The sequence below is a fragment of the Phalangium opilio genome, unplaced genomic scaffold (genome assembly GCF_054372755.1).
Source record: "Phalangium opilio isolate 3A_F unplaced genomic scaffold, DU_Popi_V2 ptg000024l_1, whole genome shotgun sequence".
NCBI lineage: Eukaryota > Metazoa > Arthropoda > Arachnida > Opiliones > Phalangiidae > Phalangium > Phalangium opilio.
The window spans coordinates 4,728,912-4,749,908 of NW_028324155.1; the positions used below are offsets into that span (position 1 = coordinate 4,728,912).

The following is a 20,997-nucleotide window of genomic DNA, read 5'->3' on the forward strand; positions in this document are numbered from 1 at the left end:
TTGCGAAAAGTAAAAAAAAATAAATATTCTAAAAAACATCTTAAATTCGAAATAAATTAAGGATGTTAGGGGAAGTCACCTTATAGGGGCAAAACATCTCATGTTATTTCTACCAGCCCCTGTAGAAATGTTTCACCCTCAATACATCACTGTTCGTGAATAAAGTTACCTTCCGCAATATTTCAGTCGTAACCTTAAAATTAACTTAAAATTCTTTAAAAATTAATGATTAAATCTAATTACATATTTATATTTAAATTACCATAATTAGTAACGGACTAAGGGGTTTCGAGACGTTGAACCTAATATAAAGATACGCAGAGAAACAAATAGTCCGCGTATTCACAGAGTATAATAAACCTAAATAGTTGCGGTAGAAGCAATTTGGTCAAATGAAACCGATAAAAGCTGCAAAGGGATAAAACCTACGCTATCAATAAATTAGATCCGCACGTGATGGTTCAATTTTGCAATCCCCCAATAAAGAAAAAATAAATAAATAAAACGGGTTTTTTTTTACTCTTAAAACTGCCAAAGTACGCTCTTTTTTGGCTTTATGCCGAGTTTAGGAAACGCGTCTAAATCAAGAAAGGAAAATCTTCCCTCGAATCTAATGGTAGTGAAAACTTACTCTTTTTTTATTTTCTGATAGTATTTTTTCGGTTCAATCCCTTCTATATCCTAGCCATCCCCAAAATGGCGCTTATATAGCTTGGTTCCTAAAAGTGACTGGGTATTGAATGAGTTAAAGGGAAAGCCTAAAGTGCCCTATTCGTCTTGATTTTCTCAATTCGAAGCCCGGAAAATAGATCACGGATTCACCAATAATGCACCCCTTTTTCTCCTAAACAAAAGGATGGAAGCCAACTCGAGATAAAAAAAGAGAGAAAAAATATTTTGAAACTAGATTGCAATACCGGAAATTTTAAATAAGAGTTAAATTTCATTGAAAAGACGTGAGTAAACTATACTGTTAAACGCGTTGCGAATTCCAGTTGACTCGAATCTGGGAACAATATACTTATATCCAAGAAAACAATAATAATAAGAGTAGTGAACTTAATACGATCAAGGTAACAATGCGGTTTAAAAAAGGCGCGCTTTCCTTAATCTCAAGGCCTGGATCACTATCATAGTATATCGACCCAAATCAGTAACAACTCCATGAAGTCCAGAGTATAGACGCTGAGAATCTCGCGAGTCCGGTGCCGACATACAGAAATTAAATACTTATTACTCTAGCAGGGAACGTGTTGATAAAATAAGTAAACACACACATCCTCCACTGCCGAGATAAAAAAGAGAGAAAAAATATTTCGAAACTAGATTGCAATACCGGAAATTTTAAATAAGAGTTAAATTTCATTGAAAATACGTGAGTAAACTATACTGTTAAACGCGTTGCGAATTCCAGTTGAATCGAATCTGGGAACAATATACTTATATCCAAGAAAACAATAATAATAATAATAATAGTAGTGAACTTAATACGATCAAGGTAACAATGCGGTTTAAAAAAGGCGCGCTTTCCTTAATCTGAAGGCCTGGATCACTATCATAGTATATCGACCCAAATCAGTAACAACTCCATGAAGTCCAGAGTATAGACGCTGAGAATCTCGCGAGTCCGGTGCCGACATACAGAAATTAAATACTTATTACTCTAGCAGAGAACGTTTTGATAAAATAAGTAAACACACACATCCTCCACTGCCGTTGACGGAATTCTCAGGGCCTATATATAAAAACCAGGGAGATAGAGAAGGAAAGTTATACTAAAGAAAGGATTTTGGGTCGGAATATTTTTGGCTCCCTCCTTCTGTTGTTTGCTCTACTAATAGAAGCGAAAGGTTAGTTAGATCTTTACTTTTGACTTCCTAACTTCTTTAGTAAAGCCCACCGAGATCGACTATATCGCATCCAAGGCTACGTCAACCGTGACTAGAATAGACCCCTCAATGCCTATATTCTGACCTATAGCGTACCACCTGATACAGCGACCTAGGAACTGGTAGCCAGCCTCCTGTAGAACTTTGCTCCAGTATATAGTACCAAGAATGGGAAGGTATAGGAGGGGAAAAAATCCTGCAATTGGTTAAGAGGACGATGGCCAAGCCGCTAGAATATCCCCAACGGGCCCCCATTGAGATGAGAGCCACCATTTTTTTTTTCTTCTTTCCTTTACTCCCGTCATCCGGGTATTTTTCCTTTATTTTCTACACTCAGTTGTAGGTGGTGGTTTGTACCAGAAATTAGTTAGTCAAAGTAAAACAGGCTCCCAAAACTATCAGAAACTGAGAGACAATGCTAATTTAATTAAGGGGTCAAACGGTGACCAGGATGCCAAAATGACATAGAATATTTTTGGACTCAAATGCTTAACAGACCATCCCCCTTAATTTCTAACAGACCTTTCAAAACGACCTAGTATTAATTATTTCACCTTCATATCATGGTCTTCTGTTGTCACAACCTACTCCCTTGTTCCTAATCCCTAAAAAACATTCGAAGCGTGTACTATTTCGTCTATAGAATGGGGATGGGGGATTCGAAGAGAAACGGATCTATTCGAGCGGTCATCTTGCTCTTCTTCTTCTTCTTCTCTCTTTTACTTTCAGCTTTTATTCTCCCTTCACTCTCTTTCTCTCTCTCTCCCTCTATTTTCCCGTACGGGCCACCTGAGATTTCTCCTTCGTTAGTAAGAGTATTCAACGTCTTAAAAAAAGAAACGTATCTCCAGCGTATATAGATAGGGACAAAAAGAAAAATAAAACTAACGAACGATTCAGTTGGGTCACGTTAAAACCTCTTTCCCCGCGTACCCAAAGGGATCCGGAATTCTAAGTAGAACCCTGATTTTGTGGTCTTATTACAGTTAGGGAAATTTTTGAAAAGAGAAAAACTGCAAACCATAATTTGAAGTAGAAATATACTAAAATCGCCATACAAATATCTTAAACTTAGCTCGTAAAGAAGAATTTTTAACGGCTAAGACATTAGCTACACGACGAGGGCAAAATATGGTACCATCAATTCTTACACCTTGAAATCCAGACTCTTTCGTATCCCGTTGAATTTAGGGTTATTACCAACTACGGGATTAAGTCTTTCTTAAGATGCCGGCAAAGTTTAATATAAAATAATTTGTTTTCCTAACTTTTGTCATGGGAGGTCAACCGTGTAGAAAAATAACAACGATAAAAGTCCCATTACGAAGGACCCTCGAGTTAACTTCCAATTAACCTTTCTAAATTATGAAGACAAAAAGCTTACCTCCAGAGATAAAAAAGGCGGGGGTATTTTTCCCTACAGTCGCTAATAAAAATATGACGCGACGTAAGATGTCTTAACGAGGATGGAGGCGTCCGTATACGTGTAAGAGGTAAAAATCCGCACAAAACATTACAGTCAAGAAAAACGTAACCCCAAAAAACAAAAAGCTACGACTAAACCCCTATTAATTTTAATTAACCAAAAATCGTGTTTTATCTCTCCGATTACTCGTCAGTGTATTTGGGAGTGTACCCTCGGCTACGGAATAAAGAAATGTACCTAAGAGATGGTGATAGTTTAAAAGAAAGAAGCTAGCTATGATGGTAAAAAAGAAAAAAGAGAAAGAAAATCGTTGGAATCTTCCCAGTCTCCTGTCAAAAAAGAAGTCCCTAACGAAGACACATGTTCCGGGCCATTTCGACTTTAAGGGGGTCTAGTCTAGATAGGGGAAGAGGTAAATGGAGGAGGGACACGGGGTTTTGGGGTATTTTTTCCTTCCATAATCATGACTGACATCGCCAACGACCCCGAGGGGAAACGACAAGCTTTTTAGATTTGTGGTGCCAAGCGGACATTCAATTCGAAATGATCACCTATTCGTCTCCTAAGCTAAGACCCCAGCTACGACCCCAGCCAAAAAAAATGGGTCGCCCAGAGAAAGGAGTTAGTAAGAATATAAGAAATGCCCAACTAACAAGGGACTTAACAGAGACCAACAATACAAATTGAAAACACAATTTTTTCATCCTTTAAACGGAAGTGACAGAATTAGGACATATTTCTGATAAGTTAAGGACATTATATTGGTCCTAAACCTAGTAAATATGTTTAGCAATGTTTATCAAACTTTTAAGACTTCACTTTAACTTTAAACAGAGTTTAGTTTTAAATACGGGGTCATAATAATGTAAGAGTGTAAGAGGGAGTTAGAAATAAACTCGTTATTAAGTATATTTAGCTTATCGGGCAAATGGGATCATCTTTTTTTTGGCGGGAACGAAGAATTTTCCTTCCTCTTGGTCTTTCGTCCGTTCATATCACGTTCTAGTTATGATTAAACAAAAGCCGGAAGCTATAATCTCCGCTTCCAAAAACAAGGAAGGAGAGCTAACGTTAGCGGGTTACCATTAAAGGTACGCCGACTAAGGGATGGATGGTGTTGCGGGGGTATTGGGGTGACATCAGGCCCCTGAATCGTACGAGCCGCGCCAATAATCCCTAGCGTCCCTAGGCTCAATCTACACCGTCTTTCTAAATTCGCTTAGGCGAGCACTTTGCGATGGGATAACTTCATTTAGGGGGTTGGCGAGACCCACCACCTCCCACGCGGACCAGGCCTTTTCTCTCTACCAACGCTTTCCTTCACCACCCGCCACTTTGGCGCAAAATCCCCGCAATTCGAGCGTTATGTATGCCAACATAGCTCGTTATACTAGCCGTGAAGCCAAAACTTTGCCGAAACGAGTAAACGTGTTTCTACGGTAACAGACCAATTTGCCCGAACGTTTCCTACTACTACTACTACTACTAGCGCCTAGATTCGCGATCGAGACAGGGTGTATGGGGAAAAGTAGGGCGCGGGCGAACAAAGTTTACGCTTTCCGATATAATAAAGCCTCAATTAGGTTTTGGATTTTTCTGACGGAAATACATTCGTTGGAAATGAGGAAAACATTTTTCGAAGGGAAGGTAATCCGAAAGACCAAGGCCCGTTATCCTAAACTTGGCTCGCATTAGCTGTGGCATTGCAGATTAAACCTCTCTGAAACAAAGTTAGGCCCTAGTTTTTGGCGAATCCCAAGGTTGAGTGAAACATCGCTAAGCCATTACACCATGACTCAAATGTATACAAATGGTAATGTTTGGGACGGTGGTAAATCTTTCTTACTTTCATTATCCCTTTATGCGAGGGGAGGGGGGTGGAAAAACCTCATTAAATATTAAAACCGTGTATGGTTCCTGGCTTGCAAATAATTCGATCCAATTAAATCGATACTATTTAATCTAATCTTCGTGGAGATGCTGGGCGAACTGCACTACCCTGGTATCCAATAAGTGTCCCAGGAATTTTCTAGTAGGGCGAGCGGTTACATCGGTAAAATCTAATTACGAAAGAATCAAGAAAGAAGATAGGGACGAAAAAAAAAAGAAATGAGAAGAAATTTTAGGTCAAGGGGAAAGGAAGAAAAATTCTTTCCACTTTCTTGTCGTTTCCCTTAATACTAGGATTCTAAGGATACTAAGCGGGCAACCGTTCCGTTGTTGGGAGGATTGGAATCGAGAGAAAAGTCAAAGCGGTCGGAGAAAGATAGCCTCGAAAAGAAAAAGAAGAAGATGTTGGCGGGATGGAGAGGTAAGGTGAGGTGCGGGGTTCTGGGCTCACGCTTGAAGATTGCAAGAAGACAATTTGATTTGAAGGGATCAGCGGAAGAAGGAAGAGACTCCTCCCATTCGATCATGTAGGAGAAAGTCGAACAAGTACCGGGGAAACTATTCATCGGCGGAAGAAAGCGTTTAGAAAGGTGTCTTTTTCTTTTTAGCCCTGGGTATTTTCCTTTATATCGTTCCTATCTCTTGGTTTTATTTCGACGGAAGAAAAGGGAACCGGTTGGGTTGAGGGGTTGACGGTTTTTTCGGTCAATCCAATAAGGGTGTCTCGATGGTAGGTAATGTAATCCACCCTTAAGACATTTATACCCACCCAAAGGCAATTACGTTGCTATAAAATTTCCTACTCAAAAAATAAAGCCTTTATTCTATGGAGCCATTCTTGACTTGACCTACATGAGTATCAATCCCAGTGGTAAAATTCAGCAAAGGGGGACTTTGCTGTTCGATTATTAAATTTATGGGATTTTCGTGCCTCGGCTTTTACCAATTTCTTGAAAATTCTGTGAACTTACAGAACGCGCAGCATCACGACTTTAGCCATCGTTCCCAGTATGAAACTAACGGAAAGCATTTTATAAACTTAAATATAAATTCGCCAAAAATATACATACTTTGAACTTTTAATTACAATATTATTCGAGGCCATGTATGTCATTCGTCAAAATTTAATAAAATCGTATAAGCTTTCCCGTATACTAATATTGGGAAAGAGATTAAAATTTTGGCAAATGACTTCCGTTCGGGAAAATGAGGGGGAAAATTATACAGGTCTAAACGATAAACATTTATTAATCCTCCAGGGCCATAATTTGGAGCGTTATATAGACGTGGAAAAGGAGCTATGGCTATAGCCATACAGAGTTGATTTTGGTGCAACGATGGGCGCTCGAGACCTAGCTATACCACCACCACCACACTCTTTCCCGTAATTATTTGGAAAAGAGAGAAATGGAATGAAGGGTAGGGGTCAGAAATAAAGTTCAAATTACTTCCCCTTTTCGTCTCTAATCACGCTCCAATAAGCCGCCTGGGATTAAAGGGCGCGATTAGGGCTTAAAGCTCCCGGGGTAAGAGCAACGCTGCGAAGGGTTATAGAAAAGAACGACCTAAAGAGAGAGAAACAGAGAGTGAGAGTGAGAGAGAAGGGGATTCGCAGAAATCCTAGCTGGAATTCTCGAGAGTATTTAATTGGGAAATCTAGTGACATTTTTATCAGCAACCAAGAATGTCTCGGAAAGGAGCGAGGAGAATTAATCCGAATGAAGTGGGAAGGATTAATTTTTACCACGGATAAAAGAAAGACCCGCGGAAGTTGAAGTTGGAAAAACAACTGCATTTAAAGAGAAGATGACCTCGCGATAAATTTGAAACCAGTCGAGCGTCTGTCTACACAAATCAGCGGTGAAAAAAAAACACAAACGATATAAACCTAAAATCATAGCTGGATATAAAAATTACGAGAATGTCTCTATATGTATGAGGCCAACAAAACCAATGGATTTTTTTCTTCCCATAATATTCTGCGCCGATACTCTTCTAAGCTAAGAGATCATCCGGTAATGGAGTTATTAGGCCGGGGCGTTTCGAGTATAGATCAAAAGCTACAAAATAGGCCTTTTTCATACCAAATATGGAAGCCTTCCTTCAGGTCAAAATGTTGGGTAACGCAACGAAGCTGACGAGGGTTCCTTTCAAGCTGGTTCGCGTTTCTAGTCAAATCTATCTATTAGCCAGGATTACCCCGGGAGAGGCGGGACTCGGAAGAACGGAACAAGGATAAAGAAGTCTATAGCGGAAGGCCCATTTTTTGAAAAAGACCGAACGGAAGAGAGTGGATGGTATATAGACTATAAAAAGGGGCTATCTGGTAGGTTCGTTCGATTTGCTTGGCTGAAGAATCTCTACGCAACGATGCTTTTTAGTCTCTTCCATCCTGATATAGCGGAGAACGACTCAGCGAAAGATTTGCCTTTATTCCTCTTCCTCATCTTCCATATCCGAAAAAAAAAAAAATATGATGGCTTAACCCTCATCCAGACGATCTTACCTAAATAGGCCTATTTATATATAACACGTAGTGTATTGGTCATCATTTTTGCTCTCTCTCTTCTCGCCACGCTAAGCACACGTCCCCCTTTCACGAGATGACCAGGATGAAGATGAAAAAAGGACAGCAGGGATGGAGACGTTTGAACCGCAATCACGGTCTATTGGAGAAGCGCCGGAACAGAATGAGGGAAACCAAAAAGATGGAACAGGAAGAAATATTTTCAAAGAAAGATGCCCAAAAAAACTATGGGAATGCAACCAAGTAGAAATACGACGCGTCCCTGATACGCTTTGCGTGGAGGCCACGAGTAAAAACGCGTCCAGTAGATTGTGTTTATATCGAAACGCGATAACATCTACATTCGTATTGTGAGAATAATAAGAAACCTCGAATAAGCGAGAAAGAAAGAAAAATTTCTGGACCGGAAGAACCTTTGGATATTTAGCCGACTCATTTCTAACTACACTATATAGCTTTACGGAAACGCTTTGATATTCCTCCGAGGAAGCGTGACACGCTGTACAAGATAAATTTGCAGATGTTAAAAGAAGATGACATAAGAATAAATAGACAATATACGATCTTTCTTTCATTCTCTCTGCCTGGGAGTCATCTGATCTTTGCAAGAAAATAAGAATGATACTTAAAAAATAAAAATAGGTCAATAGTAAAGTAAATATAGGGATTCTATATTGAAACTCTTGGAAAACAGCTCTTAATAAAATCGGAAAAAGGACTTGTAAGCATTCATTCAGTCAGTACCTGGACTATCTGGTCAAGTCAACCAAAAACTTCAAAGCTTAAGTTTCGTAAAATTACGATGTATACCTTTGACCTTTTACGTTTGGATAAAGTAAAGACGTACGAGAGTTGAAAAAAAATCAAACACGACAGAACAGAAGCGGATATATTAATTTCTATGGAGAAGAAAGTCTTGTTTGTATACTCGAAAAGAGAAAATAGACCAAACAAAGACTAAAAATCAAAACTCGAAGTTACTTTGGAGAAAACATCTTTTGTCCGTAGATCTGGTGGTATGATCAAAGGATCTCCGGAAAACGAAACCGAGCGAAAATTTCCTGAGATGAAAGCTCGAAGTATACATACACAGACACACACACAGAGCAATCTTGAAGCATCGCGACCAACTTTAATCTGTCAGAAGTAGGGGGGGGGAGGAAAAGGGTCGAAAGAATGGTAATAAGTTTCCTTTCGTCGCGAAACCCCGAAAGTTTCAAATTACGAGAAGAAAAGTTGCCGGAGAAGAAAAACAATAGTCGTTCGGCAACGGCGCGAGGCCAACGGCGAATCGACTAATGAAAAGTAATTAGCAAAGCAAATTTATTTAATAAGAAGAAAAAAAGACCATCTAACTTCTACGCTTATATTTTCCCTCGCAAATTAAAGCGTGGTGGCTATAAAGGAATTAAGTTGAGCGAATGAAAAGTTTCGCGGAATAAAGCCTTAATTTCGTATATATGCGTTATCGACCGAGGCTTAACGAGGATGACGTAACACCAGTCTTTTGAAAAATACTTCACCAAAACAGTCAACGATTACCTAATCTTACTCTAAAAAGACCACTCGTATTTAAAAGTTGAAACATATTATTACAATTCCAAATGTATGGCTCCATCCACTCTGTAATCTGTATATATCAATGGCCGTATAAAAACAATACGAATATAAATGATAATATCTGGAACTTCTTTAAAAAGTCAAACAGTCAATAAATAGCCTATTTTTTTCTTTCATGGTATCCGCATTGAAAATGAGACAATTTATCGCTTACTTTTGAGGCATGGCCGACTTTAAAACGGATTCGGTTACCAAAAATATACCGTAGACGAAGGTGATTTATTCAAATAGAAAGGAGAGAAGTATATATATGGAAGAGGAGGAAGGAAGAAAGAAAGGGCAATCGTTTTTATTACAGAAAGTGAATCATTTTTACGACCTACTATACTCTCGGATATTTTTGTTTCTGTTTATACCTAAAAAAATTCAATCCATAAATAGCGAACAAAAGGGCCGATATACTCAATTTCTTTTGTTTTTCAAACTTATACCCATAACCCATTTTAAATATTAAAAAAGAAATAGAAGCCTCTAAGGCCTATTATTCGCTAAAATACTAAAATCTAAAATATATTGAATAACATTAGTGGCTCCTTCGATTATAAATTACTCCAGAATCAACTTGATATATTACAATATATCCTTAGTAGTAGACGACAAAATAACTAAAAATAACCCCCCAGTTCAATGACGTATAATAATTTCTAACGACTATAATACGAAGAGGCTATAAAAGTCTGAGCTGCGCATCATGCATGGCTATTTCCATTATTATAATATACAGCGCGGGTGTCCAATGCCCAATTCGTACTACAACAAAATGTCATAGAGGTTAAAGCGTGTCACCCGCAATAGGCTATTTAAGGAGGGGGTATCTGGACTAATAACGCGGGAGATACAACCTGTAAAAATAAAATAAAAAACACCCCAAAAACAAAAAAAAGGGAGGCGCGCACCATAAAGCATTCTAAACGACTATACTATATACGGAAACATTTTCCCCCGGACCGATTTTCTTCTTGATGTTAACCAACGGGGGGAAATGGCCAGCTACTTCCATGCAAAGAGGATGGAAGCCCTAGAGTTGAATTCCATAGCCTAGCCTTATCCAAAGTGTGCATAGGGATGAATAACGTTGCCACTCCTGGTGTTACTTCCTCTTTGGTTACTGTAACGGAGAGAAAGGGAGAGAGAGGATAGGAAAAGGTCCAGCAGGGGATCGATTCAAAGTCTCCTCCATTCCATATAAGCGAAGAATAGGAAGGCAAAACGTCCCTTGTTTCCCGGCGTATTTACTTTTTACGAGGTACAACCTTCTCTCTTCCACTACTTGGCCCCCGTAAAGTAAAAGCCTTTATCCCCGCAACCATTTTTATCAGAAGGCGAAATCCTTTGGTTTTTATGGGCAAACCGCTAGGCACCAAAATGCATCCTCTAGAGAGGAAGAGAGAGAGAAATGGCAAGCCAGTGGAGAGAGAGAAAGGAGAAATAATCACCAAGGATACGACCTTCTAAATAGGGTTTTTTCCTTTCTAAAGGAATAATGAAATACAATTTTTTCTCTCTAATTGGGTAGAACACACGTTGTCTTTGAATTCTACATGTAATCAGGCTAGAGTTACTCTCATTTTGTATTAGGTAAATATGCCAAAATTACATTAACAGTCCTTTCTTTCGGATACAACTCCAGGAAGATGATTTCAATCTCTCTTTAGATGTCGCGCTGCCTTAACGGTCCTTTACTTAGTTAAGGTTCGTAACACTAAGGAGGAAAACGGTCGTAACGAAACCTTCTTTTTAAAATAAGGATGAATTTGAAAGAGAGGAAGTTATTTCGCTTTAGATGGTAGCGCTAGCCAGGCAAAATCCCCGGTTCCTCTTCCTAAATTTACGTACACCCCCCATATTTTTTTAATAGCATTTACAAGATAACGCCCGGCCAAAAAAATCCCCTAACTTTTTTATTGTTTCTACGAGGGTGGAAATAAAGTTAGGGTTGGTTTTTTTTTCGTCTTTCATATTTAGCTTAAAAACCGTTTTTACAGGCGGTTAAAAACTGAACGTATTTATTTAAAGATGCAATTTTTTTTAGGCTTGCCCGGCAACGGGATAGACGAAGGAAGGAGAATGATTGATATCGTTGCCTTGGAAAAGAGAAACGCGCCTTCAAATATTTTTCTAGCGATAAGCGTCAACTTTATAAATATATAAGGCATCCCAAACCAAAAAAAAAATAAAATTCCAAGGATATATAAGAAATTTTAGGATATGAGATAGACATACCGGAGCCACACTTTTTGGAGTTATATACTTTGCTAAGGAAATGAAGAGATAGCGGCATGGGATACGTTAAATTTGTTTTGTCCATATAATATCCATAATCTAACCATGATTTAATCTAGTATTACCAAGGCCAAAGTTGAAGTTATTTTTTTTTCTGGGGCTGAAGGGGGAATATTTCATCTCATCTATTTTAAAATTTTAACCACCATATCCATACATTAGGAGCTATTTCTTACTGTTACATTGGTTATAGTAATACATAAATAAACCGTGACGTTTTTCTGAGAAAAATATAATGAAATGGGCGCGAAATGAAACGTCAAAAATATTTCTGCCATCTATCCGTTAGAAAAGGTGTTTACGCCGCGGTCCAAAAATTCGTTTTCGAGAATTCCCTTAAGGGATCAAAATAATATAAAACTTTCTTTATTTAAAGTAGTCGCCTAAACTTAAAATTCAAATATGGAAATATTATGTCCTAACTTATTCCCCGACGACGCGAGTTGGTTGGCGCGAAGACAAGAGAGGTCGTGGCGAGGTTAAAGATAGAGAGGGGTCAGTCGGAAGGTGAACCCTTTTAACCCCGATGGCTAAAATGTTACGTAAACGTATACAGAAAGAATTCTGGCCCTTTTGTTCCTAATTTTTAACGCTATTCGCTCAAGGAAAAGGCGGAAAACGCCCTCGGTAGGAAGTAAAATTAAAGAAAGGGCGTACGTATCGTGGCAGTCAGACCATCCTTAAATGGTTACGATTACAATAAAGAAAGGACAGAAATTTCCATCGCCAGACATAGGGTTTTCTCTTAATTATACTTTTAGGTTGGTTGTATGCGAAACGACTTTCATCAGACCGGAAAGCAAGCGACGTTGTATATTATTATCATAGGATCGTTAGTGATAAATGTTTATTTCAGGTAAAGTGGCTTCAGGGTGACCAAATTGTAAATTCATTTGAAAGAAATATAGCAAATGTTTCCTTGAAATGGAAGTAGGATAGCCGAAAATGGGAAGTACGATAACTGAAAATGAAAGTACTTCCCGTTTATTAAACATAACTACTCAATTAATAAACAATTCCTGGATAAAGCGTGCGGAGGTTGTGGTCCGGGATAAACAATACCCTAGAGAGTGTTTTTGGGGAAGACTTTTGTCATGGTGAAGAGTTAATAATCCGCTTATTCATTTTTCCATTCGGTTAGTTTCGTTAACTGCTGGGCCTGTTTCGCTCGCTTTCTACCTGTTCCTCCGCCGGGTCCTTCTCAATATAATTGGATTGGGGAGTAGACGCCACCGAAGCTGCCACTCCTGGCCGGAAATTGACTCGGCGTCTTACCGGAAGAAAGCTTTCTTTTCCTTCCTAACACACACACACACACGCAGAAACTCCAAGCTATAGGGAAGAAAGAGCTAACGGATGCGAGAAAGAGGCGAGAGAGAGTAGGGAGACTAGTTACCATAGCAACGGGGAATTCTCTATACAGTAACCCTCGAAAAGCGGCGCGCCATCAAAGAAGGAGCTTAAGAGACTGAGTGGAAAACGCAACATGTACGCCGGGTTCTCTCTTCTATAGGTCCGGATAAAATAGAAACCGCGCCAATAATACATTTAAATTGGCTCGGTTTCGCTCTATCGAACCGAGCTTTACGTCTAAATTAGAAAGTAAAGGGGATTGCGAACTATTTCGAATCTAAAACGTATACTGCGCAAAAAAGTAAGGGGAAGTCGAATGGCTTCTTAAAAAAAACCTTAGAAGAAAACCTCTCTCTTTCCCTACAGTGCAACCAACATCCAAACTTCTTTCTTTTTAAAACACTTTAGTTTTTGAAGAAAAGGGGGATTTTAATTGCAATATATTCAAATATCTTATACTCCGCGCTCCAGATAACTAGGAATAAAGTAAGTTTGTTTGAATTATTTAGCCCAAGTACTTCAATACGGCGGAAAGGATTACCAAGAATCAAATTATTTATGAAACACCCCCAAATTTTCGTTAATTCGATTCCTAATTATATCTGTGTAACATGCCCGGAAATACAAATACATGAATTGTAAGTAACAGAATGACGTAGATCATATCTTTGACTGGGACGAAAGACCTGAGAGTCAAAGGCTTATTAAAGGAATTAGGGAGAAATGGGTCTGATAATTACCGAAGCTTAGGAACATAATTTTCAAAATTATGTTCAGACATATTTCTACGCAAGAACGCCTTAAATAGAGCCCATAACATTCCTTAAGCTATAATATTCCGAAATGAATACGGCTAATTAAATATCGCCTAAGACGAGAGAGAGAGAGAGAGAGAGAGAGAGAGAGAGAGAGAGAGAGAGAGAGAGAGAGAGAGAGAGAGAGAGAGAGAGAGAGAGAGAGAGAGAGAGAGAGAGAGAGAGAGAGAGAGAGAGAGAGAGAGAGAGAGAGAGAGAGAGAGAGCCGAGTCGCCGGTCGGCTGAAGAGTGATTAATATATATGGGAGGAAAGCCGTGTATTATCGAGAGAGAGCGAGAGGTCTAGCTCGACATACTCAGATATTCCATTTCCATAACGGCGAATGAATAACACTAATTAAGATTCATAGCTCGAATGTACGCTAGACTCGTCATGCGGAGTAAAAAAAGAGAGAAAAATGGAAATACCTTAGAAATTTTTTCATTCCTTCGGTACTGGAGCGAATGAATTCGAAAGAGAATGTATGAAAGAAAAAAAGATGTGAAAATAATCTTGGATATGCATACAGGGTGTTTCTGATACGTCTGACATAAATTAAAGAGTCAATGTGAGTGTGCCTTTAATTTAAGTCACACTAATAAGAAACACCCTGTATGGTGAAAAAAATTGTAATCGAGAATCTTAATTAAAAGACGGGATTTCTAAAGGCTGTTCACCTCTTTTTTTCTTCTCCATCTTCTTCTTATCCCTTCTTTTTAAAAATATTCAATTAATTAAAATTATGCTTGTAAAAGCGCCATCGGCAATTCCAATTAAATTTTACGCTTCAGAGGAAACTACCAATAGTATTAAAGCCTATAAAATATCTAAGAGAAAAAAAGAAGTAATTTAAATCCAAACAAACTTCCTCTTCAATTGATTGTATAAATTAAAATGATTTAAGCGTAATTTCCATAGTGTATAGCTACGTATAACTTAAATGCAAAATTTAAATTACAAAGGACAGGAAATTAGAAAATCTTCAGATATAATATATATATTATTGTACCTACACTACTGCTCAGCGGGTAAAACAGTTTTACAGGCGCCCATAGAGAATACACGGGGCAGCTTCACTACTTTACAGCAAGATTTAGGGGTTAGGGGGCAAGGTTTTTAAATAATTCTAAGAAAACAAAGTTCTACTCGTGGCTGATAAAATAAGGTCTTAAAAGATTAACACATCCTAAAAATAGGATACGACCTTGTTCAAAAATTTAACTCGTAACGTTTCTTTATTATCGACCCGGGGATTTTGGGTTTTTATTTTTAGCTATATCCTGTTTTATTAAAGTCGAGAGACAAACCCGTAGCGTCCTCTTTTAAATAAACGAAAATCTATAAAAGGTGGGTAGTATAAAGAGCAATCAATAATGGAAGGTAAAAACCAACTTGGGAGCGCTTTGCTTTCGTACTGGAAAAAAATAAAAGTGAAGCTAAAAAAAAAATAAGAAAAGATAGGGTAAAGAAAAGGGCCAAAAAATACATAACCTATAGAGTATTTACGTTCCTACATAAATAACGGCACGAAATTGTAAGGGAAAATCATCGGCTTAGAAGAAGAGCAATTTTTAGAGGTGCCCCTGACGCCCGTTATTTCTCAGGTAGCCAGCCATCATTCGTTTCGCCTTCCAAGATTTCATCCCAACGCGAGTCTGCATTTCTTACAGTATATCTAAACATAAGGGTCAAGGATATACTCGTTGCAATTTGTTCATGGAATGGACTAGTGTCTTTTTTGTATAGCGGAAGAGCTCAGGTGTTACCGCGACGCATATAATGCGAGGGGAGAAAAAAAAATGAGAAAAGGTAGCCCACGGATCATCCCTCGAGAGACGAAGCCCCATTTTTCATTTCCAGCCTAGCCCAGGGGTTTCCTTTCAACGGGGTCCAGGATGAGGGATGAAGCTCGATCCAAAGGGGAAAGACTAAACTAGCAACGAGCGACTGCTGGTCAATTGACCTCGTTAACGGGGGAAATATCCTCCGCGGAGGAATACAGGAATACTTCCTCCACCATTCGGTTAGGCTTAGCAAAAATCTCATACACATACTCTTTTCAAATCAGCCGGATGAATGAGTGCAAAAATGGTGTGGGTGGGAACGTTCCAACTTCCCAGAATGATATTTGTTTTTGGTGTGGGTAAATGTTTTCATAAATATAAACTCAAAATATTTTTGGAAATGAAGTTATTTGGTTGGAACTCTTTTCAGACGCGACGTTATAAAGGTGTTTATGTAGCACGTTTCACGAGGGTTCTACACATAAAGTATTTCTTTATTTTCATTGTTTCTGTAAATGCAATCCTATGAAAAACATTAACATGTACAAAAATGGGCCAAGCCTCGCTTCGTGCCCTTTCCGCCGTAAAACGTTCTGAGATCCCATGTAGAGCCAAGTCTGCCTTTTGTTCTCATTCAATCGCCAATTGAACAATTATGTTATAAATTAAGTCCTTTTCCTAATTAATAACCAATATTCTTTGACTCTATCATTATTATACATCTTTGTTCGTATCAAAAATATCGTGACTTGGCAATCGCAGGTAAGTAATATTAAAAGGAAGTCACTAAATCGTTGCCGATTTTAAAATAATCGAAGGGATGTTCACTAAATCGTTTAAGGTATAGGGGATATGTACAAGTTTATAAGATGAGTCATGCTCAACCCTATGTACAAATTATATGGTGAGTTATGCATAACCCTATTTACATGTTTATTAGGTGAGTTATACATAACCTTATAAGGTAATTACCTGCGCTTGCCAAGTCACGATATTTTTGATACGAACAAAGATGTATAATAATGATAGAGTGAAAGAATATTGGTTATTAATTAGGAAAAGGACTTAATTTATAACATAATTGTTCAATTGGCGATTGAATGAGAACAAAAGGCAGACTTGGCTCTACATGGGATCTCAGAACGTTTTACGGCGGAAAGGGCACGAAGCGAGGCTTGGCCCATTTTTGTACATGTTAATGTTTTTCATAGGATCTCACTTCTTTTTGTAGACCCTCTCGTTATACTTCGGTAGTTATATTAAAAGAAGACCCTCTCGTGGTAGTTCGTTTACCAATATAATCGCTAACGTTTCTCCATATTTACGCTGAATTACCCCTTTCGACCCGCAGAGAATATGCAATAAAGATTGTACGCGATATCCTAATATAAGAATGTAGCATCAGTTACGACACATTTCTTTTAAATTAGCTTTAATATATATTTAACTTTCGGTTAACTTTGGCCCATTACGTCCTTTCATCAAGAACACACACTATTACTGTTAAAAAAACGGCAGCGCCATCTAGTTTTAAAATAAAGAACTAAAGAACAATTTTATAAAAATTTCGGGATGTTTTAATTTTTCTGTGCTTTATAAAATAAATGAAAACTAAATCCTGAATTTTAAGTTTCTATCTACCCTAGAAGTACCTTAGAATTTTGATGATCGGTGAGTGAGTGAGTGAGTGACAAAATAAGGTAAATTTCACCTGTGATATTTCGAAAAGTATATAGGGTAGGAACTTGAAATTTGGAAACTATAGCTAGAATTGACAGTCCTCGCGGCAAGCAAAATTTCAGACTTTTACCTATACCCATCGCGAAGTTACAGTGGGCTTAAAAGAGCCACGAGTTGCTTCGAGAAAAGGATGTCAGTGCTCGACTTGGCTGGGAGCACTGCCGTGCTCCCAGATAAGCCGAAAAAGTGCGCGAATTGCTGCAAGTTGTTTGAAATTATGCCTCATAACGGGGCTTCATACAGCTCAAAGCTATAAAAGGCGCTTATTAAAACCAGTACGTGCTTTAAATCCGAAATTTAAATGGGTCAAACTCTATAACTGCCAAACATATACAACAAACCAATCAAATCTTTCCAATACTAATCGCCTATTTGCCAAGCACGTTCCGAACTCTCTAAGACTATACCTGGGAAAATCCCGATAGATTTGAAGTTTTCCTATAAAAGGGAATGGATTTTCGAAGGACGGAAGGGAGATTGTATATAGCGCGCGGTCTTATCCAAACTAAGGCGCGACGGCCAGTGTCGGTCAACGTCACTTCCGGCCGCCAGTCTAGTTCACGTCGACATCTCGAATGACAGTTTGTTGACAAGCCCAAAAGGCGAAAAGCTAGCTTTAAGGCACCCAGAACCAATTGAAAGGAAAATTCAATTTCCGAAATACTTCTCCATTCGACCATAGACTAAACTCTTTCTAACAGGAGCTAACACCCTTCGGGCGACGACTCTTATTCGCTTAAAGCCATCGACTAAGGCTTAAGACGCCTGCAAAATGTTTGCAGTATCCGATTATACGACGGAACCAACCTATAGAATCTAAAGCCAAACTCTTATACACGTGGCAACGTCCAAGAATTTCGAGCGTTCGTTTCACAAGTTTGCGGACGGTTAAGCCTAGCTTGTCTTGCCTCGCAGTGAGAAAACGTCGCGATAGACGCATAGTAGATATGGGGAGAATAGTTTAAACCGGTATACAGTGAGAGCCTGCCTAGCAGCGGAGTGGAATGTTGGTATTAGACCTTATCTAAACTAACGCTCACTCCTCCTTCATCCATCAGCTACGAACAATTTCGATTGAAAGCGCCTGTATGATCTAAGCATCCCCTTTGATAACGTTAGGGTTTTCACTAACTTATAAACACAGTCAAAAACAGGGAAGAGACTCGCGTCGAAGTGGTCCGTAAAATTAGAAGGATGAGAGTGAAAAATGAAGAGATAGACATGGAAAGAGAAAGTGGGGGAGATGTAATAGAAAGACGCGTAGAGCGAGTTTCCAGGAGGAGAGGGATGAAACGAAACATTGAAAAATTCTAAACTTTATTGTTCAGAGTCAAATGATAGTAATTTTAGAAGGAGATAAGGAAGGGTTGCCTTCCGCGCGGGTGGGTGCGTGCGTGGGAAAAGCGAGAGCGAGTAATAATAGATAATGAGAAGAGCCCACCGTCACTATAAATCAGAGTTGACGGCTTCTAATTTTCGTCGTTTACGGCAACGAGCTCGCCGTGCCGCGTTTAGAACCGGTACGGCGGAAACACCGTGTTCCATTAGATTAAAGAATATGACTAAATTGCCCGCGATTAAGAATTTGAGAAGAGTCTAGCGTAACTTCACCCGCTTCCTCGCGTTAAGCCATCATTACAAGTATACGAAATGAAATTTCTACACGGCGCAACATGGTCACCGGAGTTGACGGCTAAAATGTTTGGCTAACGTGATTAATTCGCTAATTTGACGCGCATCCCGAGGATACCGATGACACTACGCTACCTTATAGTCTAACGGTGAAGGTTTCAATGGGCATCTCCTATACCCTTATATACTTTCGCCTCAGTGGAAAAATATTGGAATTTTAAGTGGGCACGGAATAGAGGCGGAGCTTATAATGGATCTATAGAGGAATGATTCCCTCGTCTTATAGAAGGAAGTCCGTCGTAAAACGTCTCTCCCTTTCGTTTCCCCGAGAGGCTCTTTCCGGGTCACCGAACTTCTCTCTTTTTTATCTATCAGAGTATATGGTAAAGAAGAAGAATACTCTCTTTAAGGGTTGGTTCATCCTATTTCTAGTTTCTCGCGTTGCTACTTGGAATTATATTAAAGAAAACGAAAGGATGACCCACCCCCAAAAAAAGAGAGATTCAATCTTCCCCTGTTGTTTATCTTTTTTTTTTTTATTAATTTCCATCTCTCGGTTCGATGAAGAACGTGGGAAGATGGAGCGGAGGAGTGTCTGGATGCCGAGAAACAAAATGCCATCTTAGTAATTTGAGAGCGAGCGCTAGTGGGGTTTTACTCGGGGTTCTTCGTATCAATCGTAGCGTATTCCCCCAGAAATCTTTCTCTCCCCTCCCTTACTCTTTTGTCGAGTTCCCTCTTCCTACTTCTAGATATACCTTCTCCCCTTTGGTGTCGGTGGTATTAGATTGGGTCTATACTATAACGCTTCTATATTACTACTCCCAGAATCGGGCGTCTCCATTTCTGCCGTCTTACTTCCGTCGCGTCTCCCCCTTTTTCTTTCAATATCGAGGGATGGAGAATGGAAGAAGATGGAGAGACTCTTTCTGTCCGTCCAGCGTCTTCCGTTCCAGGAAGGAGGCCTCTTTCTCCTAGAAATTCCGAGTCCTTCTCCGTAGCGTCTGGGTCTTCCGCTCGGCGCGCGAATACGCGTTGAGCCCGGGTTATAGATCCTTTCGTCGGAGAAGCGGCGTGGAAGAGACGGTTTTCCCTAAGCCTCGTCTCTTAGTCCTCTCGATCGATTTTCATCCCCTTTAAGTCGTTTCATTCCCCCTCGTCCCTTTTTCCGTCCCCCCGTACTTGGACTCTCTCCTCCACGCCTAAGCTAGATCGGCCTCTCTCCTCTCTCGGAGCCCCGGCGTAGTTTCTCTTCCCAAAAATTTTCCAAACCTGGCGCCCAAAAAGTTGGGCCCGCGCGCCGCCGATAGAGTCAACGATTCCCCTGTCCAGTAGAAGTCGACCCCCAAGACCCCCTTAACGGAAGAAAAAAATAGATCCACCTCCATCCGCGCCTCGTATCGGGAAAGGAAGAAGTAAAAGAAAAGAAAGAAATAAAAAAACGCGAGCGAACTGAACTGGCGAAAACTTTTAGGGCCGTCAACGCTAAAAATCGGGCGGCTAGCTAGCGTTTAAACGAGAACTGCCTTCGAAAATACCATTGTTTGTCGCGTCGTCCTCCCGTTTTTTCGAAGAGAAGAGTTATCGGCTACGAGGAGCGGAGCCAGCGATGTGGACGCGAGGCACGCTGCTGCCGAGGCTCGACCTAACGCCGACGATCTGCCTACTGACATTCCTGATGGTCCATCCGGGCTCCGGCAACCCGGACGCTAAGAGACTCTACGATGATCTGATGAGCAATTACAACCGGCTGATTCGACCCGTCGGTAACAACTCGGACAGACTAACAGTCAAGATGGGCCTCAAGCTCTCGCAACTCATCGACGTGGTAAGTACTCGAGTTTTCTGGCTACCTTAACGAGTGTTTTTCGCTATCAACCCCCGCACGAAACAATCTGAAAATTCCCAGGAGAAATCCTCATAGCGCGTTAAGACGAGCATCCTTGGCTTTTTAGCTTACGTGGCAAAGGGTTCGAGGCCTAGGCTTAGCTCGATTCAACCGGTGCCCTTTTTTTCCTTCCACCGCGCGCACGATCGACCCTGTTGAATCGAGACTGA

The 20,997-nt window shown here is 39.7% G+C and overlaps 2 protein-coding genes across 3 annotated transcripts in view; one reads left to right on the forward strand and one right to left on the reverse strand.

The window, feature by feature from the left end:
* LOC149692311 (acetylcholine receptor subunit alpha-like 1) overlaps nt 1–20,997 on the reverse strand; it is a 126,361-nt gene that overhangs the window by 40,656 nt on the left and 64,708 nt on the right. The gene's annotated exons all lie outside the window — the stretch shown is intronic.
* Nucleotides 19,747–20,997, forward strand: part of LOC149692312 (acetylcholine receptor subunit alpha-like 1) — a 41,006-nt gene continuing 39,755 nt past the window's right edge. Inside the window, exon 1 of one of the 2 annotated variants that reach the window (XM_089868028.1) lies at nt 19,747–20,767. In XM_089868028.1, coding sequence (XP_089724154.1) covers nt 20,549–20,767 — 219 coding nt within the window. In that variant the 5' untranslated portion in view covers nt 19,747–20,548. The remainder of the gene's footprint in view (nt 20,768–20,997) is intronic. The other variant, XM_089868029.1, reaches the window with a different exon arrangement.